Source organism: Oncorhynchus kisutch, linkage group LG10, assembly GCF_002021735.2.
Source record: "Oncorhynchus kisutch isolate 150728-3 linkage group LG10, Okis_V2, whole genome shotgun sequence".
NCBI lineage: Eukaryota > Metazoa > Chordata > Actinopteri > Salmoniformes > Salmonidae > Oncorhynchus > Oncorhynchus kisutch.
Window position 1 is genome coordinate 59243320 of NC_034183.2, and position 18878 is coordinate 59262197.

Consider the following 18878-nt stretch of genomic DNA (forward strand, 5'->3'; position numbering starts at 1 on the left):
TTATAGATTTTAATAAATACGTTAAATTATTCTGGAACGGATATATTACTGAAATTGAATGGAAAAAAGCTTGGTTGCCCCTTGATTTGTATATCAAAGTGAAAGAAATTAACTTTAAAATGGGGAAACTATTACCCAAAGTTATTTTGGAGCGAGCTAAGTAATTGCGTTTATTTCATTAAGACGTATGTATTTACAATAAAATATGTAATTTTATTCGAATGAAAACAATGCTACTGAATGAATAAACTTCATACTACCTGGTAAATTCTTCATACACAAATATTAAAAATGTGGGTTTGGACAACAATGCAAGACCGACCAGCTGGCATATACGAGTTCCATCATGGGAAAGTGGCTCAAGGAGATGAAGCTACTGCGCCTGCGTGAAAGCAGGAACCGTGGAGGAGTTTCGCTACTGTAAAATCTTAGGGTAGTGAATCGCTAGGAGAGATACAGGGGAAGAACGGAGCAGAATTTACGAGCGTTCCCCGATAATGCTATTTTGATATGATAGTGACTGAATAAAGTTTTTCTACACGAGATGGACAATTAGTACAGACAAAAGTTTATTTGCCTAGGCTTTGAAGAGTTTGCGAGCAGCTACCTAGCTAGCTATGCTAACTTTAGCTAGCGAGCTAGATACAACTGTAAACATGGTTTAAATTGGTTGCTCACTTGACGTTATATTGCAGTAATTTTAATTGAGTATGAATTATGTTATGAATGTGTGTCTGTCGTAGCTAATAACGTATTTAGGATACATTTATGCTTGGATTCAAACAGCCGCAGTGTGTACACAAATCAAACAACTGCAGCAGAGGCAGGTAAGCCACCGCTCGCGCTGTGTTTTTGTGTTCAGAATGGATGGAAAGAAACTGTTTCCAAACGAACGACGAATGTAGCTTTCGCTTTGATGACACAGCTGTAATTTCAGCTCCCGTTTTCACTTTGTTGTACAATGACAATTTTCATAATGAAACCAAGAGGTTGTTGCCTTTTTTTCTCATGAAAATGGGCATCTGCTATTGTTTTAATGTTTTTTATTGAAGTCTTTGCATGGAAATGATGTTGTTATTAATTTATTCACAGTACAACGCCCTATATTCTCCTTAGTATGTTATGCCTTTTAGTATATCTGGAGAGGAAAACTGCAGAAATGTATCTCGTTTTATTTTGGCATCAATGTCAAAAAGCCTATGTTGCATGACTGATAGGATTTAGGTCAAAGTACAATAGATGGTATGAAATACACCCTCCGGCTCAGTCAGCAGGGATTGATGGAGTCTCCCCTGTCGTGTCTATATGAATTATGTGGTCTTTGAACCAAACGAAATGCACCAGACATGGCTCTCAATTACAACTGAACAGCAGTATGTATACCTTATCAATATAACATGTTTTCTGTTTTTAGAAGCCATCAATATTGACCAATACTTTCATTCTTTACTACTGTCTCAACCCTTTCCCTTTTTCTTGAATAATTAAGCATTTGTGTCATGGGAAAATCACATTATAAATCTAATAGGCATTCATTCTCTAGGCCTATTCCTTCATATCATGCTGATATTCGACCTCAATAGTCATCAGTCAATAGTCTATGCTTATCACGAACCAATAGTTACTTGAGAAACCCAACTTGAGGGAATCGAGTGTGACATTCAAATGTAACTGTCCCCTCAAAATTAAAGCATAAAGCAGGCTTCGTCCAGCAGCGTGAGTCATCCATGGCCACGGCCTGCCTATATTTAGCCATGCATATTAATTGAATCCCCATTTTTAAATTAGTAGTTTTATTCTGAATGATTAGGTTATTGCCATCATTGGACTCCAGACTGATGCGTCTAGCAATCCCATTACCTAGTGAGCATCACCAATGCCAGGATTGAGTACAAGGATGTGGAGTATCTACTGTCCATCTTTCTAATGGTCACTTAGCCTACAGTTTCCCATTAGAAAACGGATATCTGGCTATTCTGCAATAGGGGTCTGTTACCTTGCTGACTTTGAGAATTGATCATGTGCTGCTGATGGCGAAAAGACTCAAACCAACATCATAAATGTTCAAAAATTTTCTGTCTTTCAATAAATTCCTCTCATTAGCTATATGTCCCACTGGCACTGATATACCCAGTCTGTCCTTCAGTGTGCTCCATAGAGATTTATTTGGTGTATTTTGGGCTCTCCTACGCTTGCCCCTGCACTCAAACCAGGAGGAGAGGAGAAGGAGAATTTGGGTCAGTGGGCCCTCAGCCCATGTCACACTAATTTGCTCTGTCTGACTGATTCACTCTGTCCCTGTGTTCTCTCTCAACTTCCAACTCCCTCTCCCTCACTCAGCATCCTTCTGGTTCCCCTCGCTCAGCTCCTTCTGGTTCCCCCCTCTCTCCCTCGCTCAGCTCCTTTTGGTTCCCCCCTCTCTCCCTCACTCAGCTCCTTCTGGTTCCCCTCTCTCCCTCACTCAGCTCCTTCTGGTTCCCCTCACTCTCTCCCTCACTCAGCTCCTTCTGGTTCCCCTCTCTCTCTCCCTCACTCAGCTCCTTCTGGTTCCCCTCTCTCTCTCCCTCACTCAGCTCCTCCTGGTTCCCCTCTCTCTCTCCCTCACTCAGCTCCTCCTGGTTCCCCCCTCTCCCTCGCTCAGCTCCTTCTGGTTCCCCCCTCTCTCCCTCACTCAGCTCCTTCTGCTTCCCCCCTCTCTCCCTCACTCAGCTCCTTCTGCTTCCCCCCTCTCTCCCTCACTCAGCTCCTTCTGCTTCCCCCCTCTCTCCCTCACTCAGCTCCTTCTGCTTCCCCCCTCTCTCCCTCACTCAGCTCCTCCTGCTTCTCCCCTCTCTCCCTCACTCAGCTCCTCCTGGTTCCCCCATTCTCCCTCACTCAGCTCCTTCTGGTTCCCCCCCTCTCCCTCACTCAGCTCCTTCTGGTTCCCCCCTCTCTCCCTCACTCAGCTCCTTCTGGTTCCCCCCTCTCTCCCTCACTCAGCTCCTTCTGGTTCCCCCCTCTCTCCCTCACTCAGCTCCTCCTGGTTCCCCCCTTCTCCCTTACTCAGCTCCTTCTGGTTCCCCCCCTCTCCCTCACTCAGCTCCTTCTGGTTCCCCCCCTCTCCCTCACTCAGCTCCTTCTGGTTCCCCCCTCTCTCCCTCACTCAGCTCCTTCTGGTTGCCCTCTTTCTTCCTCACTCAGCTCCTTCTGGTCCCCCTCTTTCTTCCTCACTCAGCTCCTTCTGGTCCCCCTCTTTCTTCCTCACTCAGCTCCTTCTGGTCCCCCTCTTTCTTCCTCACTCAGCTCCTTCTGGTCCCCCTCTTTTTTCCTCGCTCAGCTCCTTCTGGTTCCCCTCTTTCTCTCTCCTCTCCATACAGTGCCTTGCGAAAGTATTCGGCCCTCTTGAACTTTGCGACCTTTTGCCACATTTCAGGCTTCAAACATAAAGATATAAAACTGTATTTTTTTGTGAAGAATCAACAACAAGTGGGACACAATCATGAAGTGGAACGACATTTATTGGATATTTCAAACTTTTTTAACAAATCAAAAACTGAAAAATTGGGCGTGCAAAATTATTCAGCCCCCTTAAGTTAATACTTTGTAGCGCCACCTTTTGCTGCGATTACAGCTGTAAGTCGCTTGGGGTATGTCTCTATCAGTTTTGCACATCGAGAGACTCACATTTTTTCCCATTCCTCCTTGCAAAACAGCTCGAGCTCAGTGAGGTTGGATGGAGAGCATTTGTGAACAGCAGTTTTCAGTTCTTTCCACAGATTCTCGATTGGATTCAGGTCTGGACTTTGACTTGGCCATTCTAACACCTGGATATGTTTATTTTTGAACCATTCCATTGTAGATTTTGCTTTATGTTTTGGATCATTGTCTTGTTGGAAGACAAATCTCCGTCTCAGGTCTTTTGCAGACTCCATCAGGTTTTCTTCCAGAATGGTCCTGTATTTGGCTCCATCCATCTTCCCATCAATTTTAACCATCTTCCCTGTCCCTGCTGAAGAAAAGCAGGCCCAAACCATGATGCTGCTGCCACCACCATGTTTGACAGTGGGGATGGTGTGTTCAGGGGGATGAGCTGTGTTGCTTTTACGCTAAACATAACGTTTTGCATTGTTGCCAAAAAGTTCAATTTTGGTTTCATCTGACCAGAGCACCTTCTTCCACATGTTTGGTGTGTCTCCCAGGTGGCTTGTGGCAAACTTTTAAACAACACTTTTTATGGATATCTTTAAGAAATGGCTTTCTTCTTGCCACTCTTCCATAAAGGCCAGATTTGTGCAATATACGACTGATTGTTGTCCTATGGACAGAGTCTCCCACCTCAGCTGTAGATCTCTGCAGTTCATCCAGAGTGATCATGGGCCTCTTGGCTGCATCTCTGATCAGTCTTCTCCTTGTATGAGCTGAAAGTTTAGAGGGACGGCCAGGTCTTGGTAGATTTGCAGTGGTCTGATACTCCTTCCATTTCAATATTATCGCTTGCACAGTGCTCCTTGGGATGTTTAAAGCTTGGGAAATCTTTTTGTATCCAAATCCGGCTTTAAACTTCTTCACAACAGTATCTCGGACCTGCCTGGTGTGTTCCTTGTTCTTCATGATGCTCTCTGCGCTTTTAACGGACCTCTGAGACTATCACAGTGCAGGTGCATTTATACGGAGACTTGATTACACACAGGTGGATTGTATTTATCATCATTAGTCATTTAGGTCAACATTGGATCATTCAGAGATCCTCACTGAACTTCTGGAGAGAGTTTGCTGCACTGAAAGTAAAGGGGCTGAATCATTTTGCACGCCCAATTTTTCCGTTTTTGATTTGTTAAAAAAGTTTGAAATATCCAATAAATGTCGTTCCACTTCATGATTGTGTCCCACTTGTTGTTGATTCTTCACAGAAAAATACAGTTTTATATCTTTATGTTTGAAGCCTGAAATGTGGCAAAAGGTCGCAAAGTTCAAGGGGGCCGAATACTTTCGCACGGCACTGTATCTTATTTAGATTGTCTCTGTCCACTAGGTTGTTAGTTTCAGCTTCAATTGTTCAATTGAATAAAGTAGTCGTTTTTTTTTGGTATGCCCAGCTCCTCCTGGTTCCCGTCTCCCTCACTCAGCTCCTTCTGGTTCCCCTCTCTCTCCCTCACTCAGCTCCTTCTGGTTCCCCCCTCTCTCCCTCACTCAGCTCCTTCTGGTTCCCCCCTCTCTCCCTCACTCAGCTTCTTCTGGATCCCCCCTCTCTCTCCCTCACTCAGCTCCTTCTGGATCCCCCCTCTCTCTCCCTCACTCAGCTCCTTCTGGTTCCCCCCTCTCTCCCTCACTCAGCTTCTTCTGGATCCCCCCTCTCTCTCCCTCACTCAGCTCCTTCTGGTTCCCCCCTCTCTCTCCCTCACTCAGCTCCTTCTGGTTCCCCCCTCTCTCTCCCTCACTCAGCTCCTTCTGGTTCCCCCCTCTCTCTCCCTCACTCAGCTCCTTCTGGTTCCCCCCTCTCTCTCTCCCTCACTCAGCTCCTTCTGGTTCCCCCCTCTCTCTCTCCCTCACTCAGCTTCTTCTGGTTCCCCCCCTCTCTCTCTCCCTCACTCAGCTTCTTCTGGTTCCCCCCCTCTCTCTCTCCCTCACTCAGCTTCTTCTGGTTCCCCCCCTCTCTCTCTCCCTCACTCAGCTTCTTCTGGTTCCCCCCCTCTCTCCCTCACTCAGCTTCTTCTGGTTCCCCCCCTCTCTCTCTCCCTCACTCAGCTTCTTCTGGTTCCCCCCCTCTCTCTCTCCCTCACTCAGCTTCTTCTGGTTCCCCCCCTCTCTCTCTCCCTCACTCAGCTTCTTCTGGTTCCCCCCCTCTCTCTCTCCCTCACTCAGCTTCTTCTGGTTCCCCCCCTCTCTCTCTCCCTCACTCAGCTTCTTCTGGTTCCCCCCTCTCTCTCTCCCTCACTCAGCTTCTTCTGGTTCCCCCCCTCTCTCTCTCCCTCACTCAGCTTCTTCTGGTTCCCCCCTCTCTCTCTCCCCCACTCAGCTTCTTCTGGTCCCCCCCCCCCTCTCTCTCTCCCCCACTCAGCTCCTTCTGGTCCCCCCCCCCCCTCTCTCTCCCCACTCAGCTCCTTCTGGTTCCCCCCTCTCTCTCTCCCCCACTCAGCTCCTTCTGGTTCCCCCCTCTCTCTCTCCCCCACTCAGCTCCTTCTGGTTCCCCCCTCTCTCTCTCCCCCACTCAGCTCCTTCTGGTTCCCCCCTCTCTCTCTCCCCCACTCAGCTCCTTCTGGTTCCCCCCTCTCTCTCTCCCCCACTCAGCTCCTTCTGGTTCCCCCCTTTCTCTCTCCCTCACTCAGCTCCTTCTGGTTCCCCCCTTTCTCTCTCCCTCACTCAGCTCCTTCTGGTTCCCCCCTCTCTCTCTCCCTCACTCAGCTCCTTCTGGTTCCCCCCTCTCTCTCTCCCTCGCTCAGCTCCTTCTGGTTCCCCTTTCTCTCTCCTCTCCTCTCCATATCTTATTTAGATTTTCTCTCTCCACTAGGATGTTAGTTTCAGCTTCAATTGTTCAATTGAATAAAGTAGTAGGTTTTTATTGGTATGCCCGAGACAACCATCCATGTGTGATGTGTTCGATAACCTTGAAAGAAACTAGGGTATTGGTCCCTTGGGAGGCACACGGTTCCTTAATGGAGCTCTACCTTTTCTACATATTTAGCTAACTCTGTTAATGTGTGACTGTGAATATCCGGAAGACCCAAAAACCCACCATTTCCCCCTGTTGTCTCCCTCCAGATGATGGAGGAGCTGTGGAGACGTGGCATGCCCCTGTCAGATCGAATGGAAAATGACCCCCCAGCCGATATGGCCCCAGGGTACACGACCACAGCGGCCCCGTCGGGCTCCAATGCCTCCTGGGTGCCAGACACCCCCCTGGTGACCCCTGAGGAACCATACTTCCTCATGACCTCCACTGCCCAGACCGTGTCAGGGTTCTTTGTCTGGACAGCCCTGCTAATAACCTGCCACCAGGTAAGGGGCTAGTGAACTCTTTCTCACACATACACACTAGAGGTCGACTGATTAATCGGAATGGCCGATTAATTAGGGCCGATTTCAAGTTTTCATAACAATCGGAAATCGGTATTTTTGGGCGCAATTTTTTTTTTACACCTTTTATTTCATCTTTATTTAACTTGGCAAGTCAGTTAAGAACACATTCTTATTTTCAATGACGGCATAGGAACGGTGGGTTAACTGCCTCGTTCAGGGGCAGAACGACATATTTTCACCATGTCAGCTCGGGGGATCCAATCTTGCAACCTTACAGTTAACTAGTCCAACGCAATAACGAACTGCCTCTCTCTCGTTGCACTCCACAAGGAGATTGCCTGTTACCCAAATGCAGTAAGCCAAGGTAAGTTGCTAGCTAGCATTAAACTTATCTTATAAAAAACCATCAATCATAATCACTGGTTAACTACACATGGTTGATGATATTACTAGATATTATCTAGCGTGTCCTGTGTTGCATATAATCTGACTGAGCATACAAGTATCTAAGTACCTGACTGAGCGGTGGTAGGCAGAAGCAGGCGCGTAAACATTCATTCAAACAGCACTTTCGTGCGTTTTGCCAGCAGCTCTTCGTTGTGCGTCAAGCATTGCGCTGTTTATGACTTCAAACCTATCAACTCCCGAGATGAGGCTGGTGTGACCGAAGTGAAATGGCTGGCTAGTTAGCGCGCGCTAATAGCGTTTCAAACTTCACTCGCTCTGAGCCTTGGGGTGGTTGTTTCCCTTGCTCTGCATGGGTAACTCTGCTTCGATGTGGTGGCTGTTGTCATTGTGTTGCTGGTTCGAGCCCAGGGAGGAGCGAGGAGAGGGACGGAAGCTATACTGTTAGACTGGCAATACTAAAGTGCCTATAAGAACATCCAATAGTCAAAGGTTAATGAAATACAAATGGTATAGAGGGAAATAGTCCTATAATAACTACAACCTAAAACGTCTTACCTGGGAATATTGAAGACTCATGTTAAAAGGAACCACCAGCTTTCATATGTTCATGTTCTGAGCAAGGAACTGAAACGTTAGCTTTCTTACATAGCGCATATTGCACTTTTACGTTCTTCTCCAACACTTTGTTTTTGCATTATTTAAACCAAATTGAACATGTTTCATTATCTACTTGAGGCTAAATTGATTTTATTGATGTATTATATTAAGTTAAAATAAGTGTTCATTCAGTATTGTTGTAATTGTCATTATTACAAATACATTTATTTTTAAATCGTCCTATTAATCGGTATCGGCTTTTTTGGTCCTCCAATAATCAGTATCGGTTTCGGCGTTGAAAAATCATAGTCGGTCGACCTCTAATACATACACAAACACGCTCCTATGTTTTTCTGCATGCTGCATCTAACATATGCTTCAACTGTGTGTTCTCAAATCATATGTTAGTGTGGTCTCACTGCTGCATAAGATGGATGCCTAGTGCCTACAGTAGTAATGTCAGTATGAACAAATCAAATTGCAGATAGAAACTGCAGTAGCATATCAAGGCATCCCTTCAGATTCCTCACGCCTGCTAAGTCCAGGTTGATTATGCACTCTGGAACACCTCAGGCTGTTCAGCCATGATAAAGTAGCTGTGGCAGGTCTTCAAATATGTTGTCATGTTGCCTGCAGACCACTAACCTCCTGTAGGTTCAGAGCTACTGAAAGGCCCAGGTTAATGATTCCTCTCCGTTGTGTGTTGCTGCTCACACAAAGGGTTAAAGATGAGCCGTCGCTCTGACAACAGGTGTACCTGCAGTGACATCAGAGAGCGGGGGCTATTGCCTAGCAACAAAGCTGGGTACAGTGCTCTCTGTGTGCGAGCGCCCTACTGTTTGTTATTTTACCAAAGGTGTGTGTGCCCAGGCCAGGAAAGGTGATAGGTGTAGCTTTGTGTAAGTGGGAACCTGGGACAGGTTGAATTAGACAAAAGGTACTGATGACAGAGCCTGCTCATCCAGATGGAAACACAATGCAGCTCCACTCATCACACACACACGCACGATGTCGACTGCTCTCCCCAGGATGTGGGCAGGACCATAAAGTCACAGTCACTGAGCCCTAGTGAAAACACATTGATTTCACGAGACACTTGTTTCAGCTAGCCTATTTTTAGCTAGCTCACGTTGACATAGCTGTGGTCCCTCTCAGGGAGAAGGAAGCTGTTGAATATTCAAACACAATTACCCTCCTTTCAATCCATTGTCTATTTAACTGTCACGTTTATAGTTTTTAAATTGTTCTCCTACAATGAAGTACATTATAATCTAGCCATGTCCTTTAGGAGCTGAGATTAAATGATGCCCTCTTCACTCTGTCCTTCTCTTTCTTGTCTATGTATCTTTCCCAATCTTTCTCCCTTTGACAGATCTACATGCACCTGCGCTACTACAGCTCTCCCAATGAGCAGAGGCACATAGTTCGCATCCTCTTCATCGTTCCCATCTACGCCTTTGACTCGTGGCTCAGCCTCCTCTTCTTCACTAACGAAGAGTACTATGTCTACTTTGACACGGTCCGCGACTGCTACGAAGGTGAGAACCTTCCCACTGTGTCAATGGTGTATGACTCTTACCTGAATAGAATGCCTTGAAAAACATAAAATACATACAAGTACATTTGTTTTAGAGAGAAGAGATACTGTGCTTGCAATTGGCATGGTGACTGGAGGAATTTCCACGACAGCCGTTGCCAGAGAGTTGAATGTTCATTTCTCTACCATAAGCCGTCTCCTACGTTGTTTTAGGGAATTTAGCAGTACGTCCAACCGGCCTCACAACCGCAGACCACGTGTGTGGGCGAGCGGTTTGCTGATGTAAACAGAGTGCTCCATGGCAGAGGGGGTGTTATGGTATGGGCAGTCATAAGCTATGGACAACGAACCCAATTGCATTTTATCGATGGCAATTTGAATGTACAGAGACACTGTGACGAGATCCTGAGGCCCATTGTTTTAAAGGTATCTGTAACCAACAGTCATAGATTAGGGCCTAATTTATTTCAGTTGACTGATTTCCTTAAATGAACTGTAACTCAGTAAAATCTTTGAAATTGTTGCATGTTGTGTTTATATTTTTGTTCTTTATACATTCAAATAGAGCTTTGATCGACATGGTTTGTTGCTCATCCTGCTGGTCTATGGTTGGATGTTGCAATGGAAGAATGTATTTGCGCTAATCACAGGTGCATTCCATTGTTTGCAGTACACTGTTAAGGCCGAAACCTTTCTGCTGTGCTACTACATGTTCTGTGTTTTTTAAAGCAATATCACACACGTACATCAAATCAAATTTTATTTGTAACATACACATGGTTAGCAGATGTTAATGCGAGTGTAGCGAAATGCTTGTGCTTCTAGTTCCGACAATGCAGTAATAACCAACGAGTAATCTAGCTAATAATTCCAAAACTACTACCTTATACACATAAGTGTAAAGGGATAAAGAATATGTACATAAAGATATATGAATGAGTGATGGTACAGAGTGGCATAGGCAAGATGCAGTAGATGGTATCGAGTACAGTATATACATATGAGATGAGTATGTAAACAAAGTGGCATAGTTTAAAGTGGCTAGTGATACATGTATTACATAAAGATGCAGTAGATGATATAGAGTACAGTATGTACGTATACATATGAGAAATAATGTAGAGGAAGTAAACATTATATGCAGTATGGATAGAGCAGCTTTCTATGGAACTGGCAAGCTATAGCTCAGTGAGTTGTTTACATGCGTGATGGGAAAGACGAGTGTAGGACACGAGGTGCAACTGTGGGTGGGTAGAGACTTGGCTAGAAGCGATGAGCATCTTGTGATGATATGCATTATCTGAATTAGACCCACAGAATTACAACAACGGAGGAGCGGCTGGAGGATTATTATTATTTTTTTAACTTCAGAGTTGGCTTAGAGAGCTAGCTAACAAGCTTGTGTCTACTGAGCGGCACCAGAATTAAAAACACGTCTTACCTTTTTGTAGTTAATAAATCCAATTTGAAATTTTATAACTATAGTATCCCTAACTAACATTGAACAAGTTGATCCATTCTTCTCTAATTAAAAAATCTTTCTCACAAAATTCTGAATCACACTTGTAACGTCAGTAGACTACAGCGATGCTTCGGAGGGGAGGGGAGGGGCAAGTTGTCTACATGCACACTGGCAAACATCTTCAGCTGGCAGGCAGTATGTGTGTGCCGACATGGCCATACTCATATTTGTATCCATAAATTGACAGTTGATAGTCGGATCGGATGATACTAGTGATCGGAAAAAACGTAGAGGTTTTAATATGCTTAGGTATTTTGCCAACATCTACTTATCTCCCTGCACGTTTATAGACCAAATAAGTTGCAGATTAGGAGCGGTGTGCCTGTGTGTCTTCCAATTTGTATCGGGCAGACAAGTTTGCTATCAATCAGAATGCTCAGCATTTTTTATTTTACCTTTATTTAACCAGGTGGGCCAGTTGAGAACAAGTTCTCGTTTACAACTGCGACCTGGCCAAGATAAAGCAAAGCAGTGCGACAAAAACAACACAAAGTTACACATAAAAGTACAGTCAATAACACAATAGAAAAATCTATGTACAGTGTGTGCAAATGTAGAAGATTAGGGAGGTAAGGCAATAAATAGGCCATATAGGCGAAATAATTACAATTTAGCATTAACACTGGAGTGATAGATGTGCAGATGATGATGTGCAAGTAGAGATACTAGGTTGCAAAAGAGCAAGATAAATAACAATATGGGGATGAGGTAGTTGGGTGTGCTATTTACAGATTGGTTGTGTACAGGTACAGTGATCGGTAAGCTGCTCTGACAGCTGATGCTTAAAGTTAGAGAGGGAGATATAAGACTCCATTTAATCTTTTTCCCTACCCTCGCCCCGCTTGTTAGATATTATGCACATTGATAGCTTGATACCAAACGCCTTTGCCATTTGATTTATCATAGTAGCAGGCTAACAGGAGGCAGCAGCAGTCTGAATGATCAGACCGAAACAGAGAAGTGAAAGTGATCGGGTGAAATTATGAAGCAAGTGCACAGAGAAATACAGCTTCACTCTATCCAATCAGAGTAGCAGGATCAATGTACAGCCCATCCTTTTCTTTACACACAGGCAAACTGACCAGTTAAGTTATTTAGACCATGTAGCATCTGACTTGACTGACATGAGAAAGATAATTACAAAAAATACTCTGATTAAGTCATTTCCAAAAAATTGCCCATATCTGTTACTATACTCGTTTTGTCAGACTACTCGGCACACCTCTAGCAGGATGACACTGGAAGTAGTTTCTGATTGACAGAGGGAGGGCTTTGCATAGGCGCTTTGTTTATTTTGTGGGACTTTAAAAAAATAAATGTAAATGCCCGGAACGTTATTAACCCGGTTCCCATGATTTTAAAGTAATGGTTCTGTTCCGGAGAAGAATAGATCACTTTCGTTCCTGGTTCTGATTTTGTTCCTAGAAAAATGTAGTTATTTTATGTTTTTTAGTTCTGTTCTCTGAACCGGTTCCAGCCCCTGGTCCGTAGTATCGAGTGTGTGGGAATCTGTTCTGTCCCTAGTGACAGATGGCCTTTGCGATCTCTCTGCCTTTACGAGAGTGGCCATCTTTGTTTCCAAGGCCTGCTGGGATTGCTGGGGAGGGGAAGCCTGTTCCCTAGCAACAGTATGCAAACGACTGAAGCCTTGAAGAGTTTTAGAAACCACTCACTTATGAACAGATAAATTGTCTGGCTGTTCTGTATCAGCCGGCTGTATCTCAACAGAAGTAACATCAACAGAAATTAGCATTAGCATTTTGTTACAGTGGTTACATAATACAGACAGGTGTGCCACTTGCGTACCGGACTCTGCCATCAAATTATTCCTGACAAACTCTATTGTATGTACAATGTACAACCCTATGTCTGTGGGGAAAAGGGGACCTCAGTGCGAAGGTGTGCTCAATGCATGAACGAGTGCTTTGCGCTGCACATTTTGTCTACCTTGTGTCAAAGAGAGTTCTGAGTCTACGATGCGTGAGAGAATGCTGTGTGTGTGTGTACTGTACGATGTGTGTGAGTGCTTTGAGCGCATGGATTGACGGCAGGGGAGTGGACAGCTCAGCCAGGCTGCACACAGTGGACTCTCCCTGCCAGCACACCGCACGGGCAGCAGCTGTGGCCCCAGGGCTCCACACTGCTAAATATAGAGGGCCCCAGTGCTGTCAAAGTTACACTCTCTCACACACACACACACACACACACACACACACAGACACACACACAGATGTTGTGTATTTATACATGTATGCTTGCAAACATTCAAATAGCAGGAGTCAATACTGTAAGGATGCCACTGGGATTCCCATTATTGTCTGCTCAGACCTCTATGCAGCTATGTGTGAAAATACAATATACAAGGAAAGCAAATGGAATAGGCAAGGGTCCATAATGGCTGGAGTTTCCCATGCCAGAAAAGAGACAGAACAGGAGAAAGAGCAGCAAAGCTTCAGGAATGATTTGTCCTGTAGTTGCTTCACCACCCTCAAATTAGCATGGCCTGAACACCTGGGACAGCAACTGAAACCACATTCCTCCCAGTCAATGACACCAATAACAGTGTTCATAGTCAAAGGAGAGACAGAAGTCCTAGTGCCTCTTCTGCTCCGATGAACTGGAAGTGATTCAGTCTGACGAGAGGATTTTCTCTCGACTCTCCCGTCTGTCCCAAGGAGTCGGGACCCACAACTGTGCTCTGTTAATTTGAAACAATTTATTTAATTTCCAAATCAATTGAAATCTCTATGAACTATTCAAATCTCTTAGCTAAATAATTTATGCTAATGAATGTATTCAAATAAACAGGCGTGTATTAGATTATACCAGTACTGTACATGTGTTGGATAGGATGGTAACTGAATAGTTTTGGACTAAACATTCAGCTGGATGGATATCAATATTTGGGAATCTCTGGAAAACCCGTTGTCTCACATACACACAGTGGGGGAGGGTAGCTTTGTGTGCACACAGGGGGACAGAGCGATGTTGATCCAAGCTAGAATGGAGGGCGGTTTAGCCAGAGGCCATTGGGGACAAAGACTGTCTCATCTTGTTTTGCTTTCTGCAGTGGCCCATGCACTGACACAGCACATCAGCATTCTGCTCGTGGGAAATAGGGACCAAGGCCTTAATACTGTAGAGAGGAACATGGCCAATGCCTCTAGATAGAACATGTTTACTTCGGTGTGTGTTAGTGTTCTTTCTCGTAAATGTTTCTGGGTTCTCAAGGGGAGGCCCAGAGTCCAAACAGACCAAATACACACAGACAGACAGATTGATTTCTGGATATGAAAGCTTAACCCAAAGACTGCTGTAGTTACATAGAGGCAACTACCCCCATATTCTCTCAACTCTCTGACACTGCTTACATGTGTTTTTGTGTGTTTCCTCTGTAGCGTTTGTGATCTACAACTTCCTCAGCCTGTGTTATGAGTACCTTGGAGGGGAGAGCGCCATCATGGCTGAGATCCGAGGAAAGCCCATTGAGTAAGTCTCTCTATTATCACTCTTTGTCCTCTCTTATAAAAAAATAAAAAAGACAATTCATGTACAATCCAATAATGTCATTCAAACATCCCACAACTGCAGAATAGTAATGTGTATCAATACTTTATTGTATGGTTTGAACCTCTTCATGCCATTTGGATATTGAGATCACAGACTACCAAATGCTTGTGTCTTGGCTGTCTACAGGTCCAGCTGTGTGTACGGCACCTGCTGTCTCTGGGGAAGGACTTACTCCATTGGGTTCCTCCGATTCTGCAAACAGGTATAGTGAAAGCCTTCTTCTCACACATTATTTGTGAGAAACCCTTACATATGAACACAGAGTTGTTACAGCATTACATATTCTCTCTCTCTCAGGCCACTCTACAGTTCTGTGTGGTGAAGCCTCTGATGGCCATGATCACAGTCATCCTGCAGGCCTTTGGGAAGTACAGAGATGGAGACTTCAAGTACGTCGGGCTATGGGACACTCACTCATTCTACTCTATACTATATCAGAGTATTTGCTTAACCTGTGTTGACCTCAAAGTGAATTGTTTCAAAAGCCACAGAGGATTCATGTTTGTCTATAATATCTTTACTTCTCTGTACGTTTCTGCATGAACAGTTTAAATGTTATTTGTTTGTTCTCACAGATGTTTTTTACATTTGCACTATTCTGGCTGTAAATCTGTTTTCATCGAAATGTCAAGGTTGTAGTTGTCAAGCATCTCAGAGTAGGAATTATATTACTTAATCTCTAAGACAAGACTGTGCTAAGACATTCTTATGTGTTGACACTGTTCTGATAGCTGGCTGTGACTCTCTCTCTCTCTCCAGTGTGGCCAGTGGGTACCTGTATGTGACCATCATCTATAACTTCTCTGTCAGCCTGTCTCTCTACGCCCTCTTCCTCTTCTACTTCGCCACCCGCAACCTGCTGGTCCCCTACAGCCCCATGCTCAAGTTCCTCATGGTCAAGTCTGTCATCTTCCTCTCTTTCTGGCAGGGTAAGGAAACGTCTCGATCGACACACACACGCAATGTATCATAGATAAGTATGCTGACCCTCTCTTCCAGATAATACACACAATGTGATTTGACAGTACTCTGATCCTCCTTCCTCGATTTCTCCCTCTCTCTCTGGGGGATAAGGTATGCTGCTGGCCATCCTGGAGAAGTGTGGAGCCATCCCTAAAATCAACTCTCCCGAAGTGTCAGTTGGGGAGGGCACGGTTGCCGCTGGCTACCAGAACTTTATCATCTGCATTGAGATGTTCTTTGCCGCTGTGGCCCTGCGCCACGCCTTCACCTACAAGGTCTACATGGACAAGAGGCTGGACTCCTACGGTAAGGATACAGAGGAAGGGACTATCCATGCAGCTTAGAGAGAGAACTGTTTAAGTAAAAAGAAATCAAGTCATCACTAGCATATTAGTGTGTCCCTGACTAAATGACACAAGCAGTTGCTTATGTTTCTGGAACTGTGTTCAGTGAGGATTCAGAACACTGGTTCTCCATGGTTGCTCTTCAAGTCTATTTCAGTGACTTTGTTCCACTGACTTGCTCTGTCTGTCTCTAAATGTTTCATCCTCTCTTTTATTCTCCCTCTCTCTCCTCTCCCTCGGTTTTTTACTCAATTTTTATTTTGTTGAATCCCTTTTTCTCCTCACATTTATCTTCCCTCTCTTCCTTATTCTCCTGTTCTGTTATCTCGCCATTCTCTTTTTTATTGTTCAATATTTATCCTTTTTATATTTTCTTATGTCTCTCTTTATCTGTCTCTCTCTGTGCTGCACTATAAGGGTCCTTTCCTATTTTTGGACAGTACGGTAGGTCTACCACTAGCTCAGCTGTGTTTGGCTTCTCACTGCCACAGTACTTTCTGGTTGACTCCATTTCTGTGATGTGCTCATATTTTGTTATTCTATTATTTTTTAACTGTTTCTGAGATATAGAGCTTAATTTTGTACAAACAATTTATTTTGAGCCTCCTCAGTGCTGTCATACATTTGTATTGCCATTATTGTACTGTATGTGCTGCTTTTATCAATGTATTATTTTGTGGTGTGTATGAGTTCTCCCCTTGCAATGCACTAGGAGCTCCACTGGCTGTTTCTGTCTGTTTGGTTCAGTAGTATTATGTGATCCTCCATTTTGTTTACTCATGGCATTCAGGTTTGTTCACTGTAGGGTTCCACTCTTCCTTCCATTATCCCTCATCCTCCCTTTATTTCTATCCTCTCCCGGCAGGTCGCTGCGCCCCAATGAAGAGCATCTCCAGCAGTCTGAAGGAGACCATGAACCCCGGAGACATGGTGCAGGACGCCATCCACAACTTCTCCCCGGCCTACCAGCAGTACACACAGCAGTCCACCCTTGAGCAGCGTGGAGGGGCGCCAGTGTCCCGCAGCCTCAGCACCCGCGACAACGAGAAGACCCTGCTGCTCAGCTCTGACGATGAGTTCTGAGCCCCCCTACACACCGACCGGTGGTACTACTGGGAGGTGGAGACGGGAGGGGCTTAATGGACTCTACTATAGTGCCGTATGAAATCGACAGGCTTGAGTCCTTTGGCTGATCCACTTCATTGCGTACATGAACATAGTACTCATATTCCTCAGTCTATATTGGTTGTCTCCAAGGTGGCATAGCAGTTCAGACGTCTTTTGTCCTCGTCTTGTCGTGTCCTGTATATATATATATATTTACAACTTTTTCACATACATTTTATTTTTATTTTCCATCAACTCATCTTCAAAACACTCTCCTGCAACCCGCCTCACCAATGTATATTTATAAAAAAGTATTATTTACCTCAGATCTGTAATCCTCCAAGAAGCTAGCCAGAAACTCCAAGAAGCTAGCCTGAAACTAGCCAGAAGCTAATCCAGAAGCTAGTTCAGAAGCTAGTTAGCTCCTTTACTGGCAAATCGTTAATATTCAGCTAACCACGGTTTGTGGTCATCAGCTATCCTTTGGCTCGAGAATCTATCGCCAGTTCTGTGCGGCGCAGCGCGGCTCGGAGCGGAACATACCGGACCAATTTTTCTCTCCATGTCCCTGGACATTCATGCCCGGATCTCACAGCTGGCTAGCTGCTATCCGTGTGACCATCGGAGCTAGCAAGCTCCGTCAATCACTCCTGAGTTCCATCAATCACACCTGGGCTGCAGTCACCTATCCGGACCCGTTTTGCTGCCTTCGCGGAGCCCCACCGGGCCTTCACAACTGGACTGCCGACGTTGTCTACCCGAAGGAGTTATTCGGCCGGCTCCTCCGTCGCGACGTTACCTGAACGCCCATCTGCGGCCTGCTAACCGTTAGCTGTCTTACCGGCTGCTATCTGAATAGACAATCGGACAATTTTTTTTATTATTATTTTTTTAAAATTATTTATTTAATTATTATTATTATATTTTCTTCTTGGGCCTCTATAACTATATCTATTGTTTTTATTTTTGTTGTTGTTGTGTGATTTGGATTAATCCCCTCTACCACACGGAACCCCACTAATCTACTGACGGAACGTAAGGGGTGGCTAACAGACCTCCATCCTATGCTAGCTTGCTACCGATGCCCTGGCTAGCTGTCTAAATCACCAACCAACCTCTCCACTCACCGGACCCTTTTGATCACTCGACTAAGCATGCCTATCCTTAATGTCAATATGTCTTGTCCATTTCTGTTCTGGTTAGTGTTTATTGGCTTATTTCACTGTAGAGCCTCTAGTCCTGCTCACTATACCTTATCCAACCTATTAGTTCCACCACCCACACATGCAATGACATCTCCTGGTTTCAACGATGTTTCTAGAGACAATATCTCTCTCTTCATCACTCAATACCTAGGTTTACCTCCACTGTATTCACATCCTGCCATACATTTGTCTGTACATTATACCTTGATGCTATTTTATCGCCCCCAGAAACCTCCTTTTACTCTATGTTCCAGACGTTCTAGACGACCAATTCTCATAGCTTTTAGCCGTACCCTTATTCTACTCCTCCTATGTTCCTCTGGCGATGTAGAGGTGAATCCAGGCCCTGCAGTGCCTAGCTCCACTCCTATTCCCCAGGCGCTCTCTTTTGACGACTTCTGTAACCGTAATAGCCTTGGTTTCATGCATGTTAACATTAGAAGCCTCCTCCCTAAGTTTGTTCTATTCACTGCTTTAGCACACTCTGCCAACCCGGATGTTCTAGCTGTGTCTGAATCCTGGCTTAGGAAGACCACCAAAAATTCTGAAGTTTTAATTCCAAACTACAACATTTTCAGACAAGATAGAACTGCCAAAGGGGGCGGTGTTGCAATCTACTGCAAAGATAG

At 44.7% G+C, this 18878-nt stretch overlaps 1 protein-coding gene across 2 annotated transcripts; it reads left to right on the forward strand.

Annotated features, from left to right (window-relative positions):
- The first annotated feature begins 382 nt into the window (after positions 1-382).
- On the forward strand, positions 383-17182 carry LOC109898598 (transmembrane protein 184B). Of its 2 annotated transcripts, XM_031834290.1 has the most exons (10): positions 383-827; positions 6739-6975; positions 9374-9539; positions 14459-14549; positions 14757-14832; positions 14928-15019; positions 15390-15559; positions 15705-15899; positions 16355-16381; positions 16803-17182. In XM_031834290.1, the coding sequence occupies exons 2-10, from the start codon at positions 6739-6741 to the stop codon at positions 17018-17020; spliced, it is 1272 nt and encodes a 423-aa protein (XP_031690150.1). In that variant the 5' UTR covers positions 383-827; the 3' UTR covers positions 17021-17182. The 2 variants fall into 2 exon arrangements, with proteins under 2 accessions (XP_031690150.1, XP_031690151.1); XM_031834291.1 differs by lacking the exon at positions 16355-16381 and having other exon boundaries at positions 385-827.
- The last annotated feature ends 1696 nt before the right edge of the window (positions 17183-18878 follow it).

Bases quoted from the DNA above. Each gene is read 5' to 3' on its own strand.
- LOC109898598 (XM_031834290.1), top strand. From the start codon at position 6,739: ATGATGGAGGAGCTGTGGAGACGTGGCATGCCCCTGTCAGATCGAATG. The intron at 14,833-14,927 runs GTATAGTGAAAG...TCTCTCTCTCAG, and splicing joins TCCTCCGATTCTGCAAACAG to GCCACTCTACAGTTCTGTGT. The intron at 15,020-15,389 runs GTACGTCGGGCT...CTCTCTCTCCAG, and splicing joins TACAGAGATGGAGACTTCAA to TGTGGCCAGTGGGTACCTGT.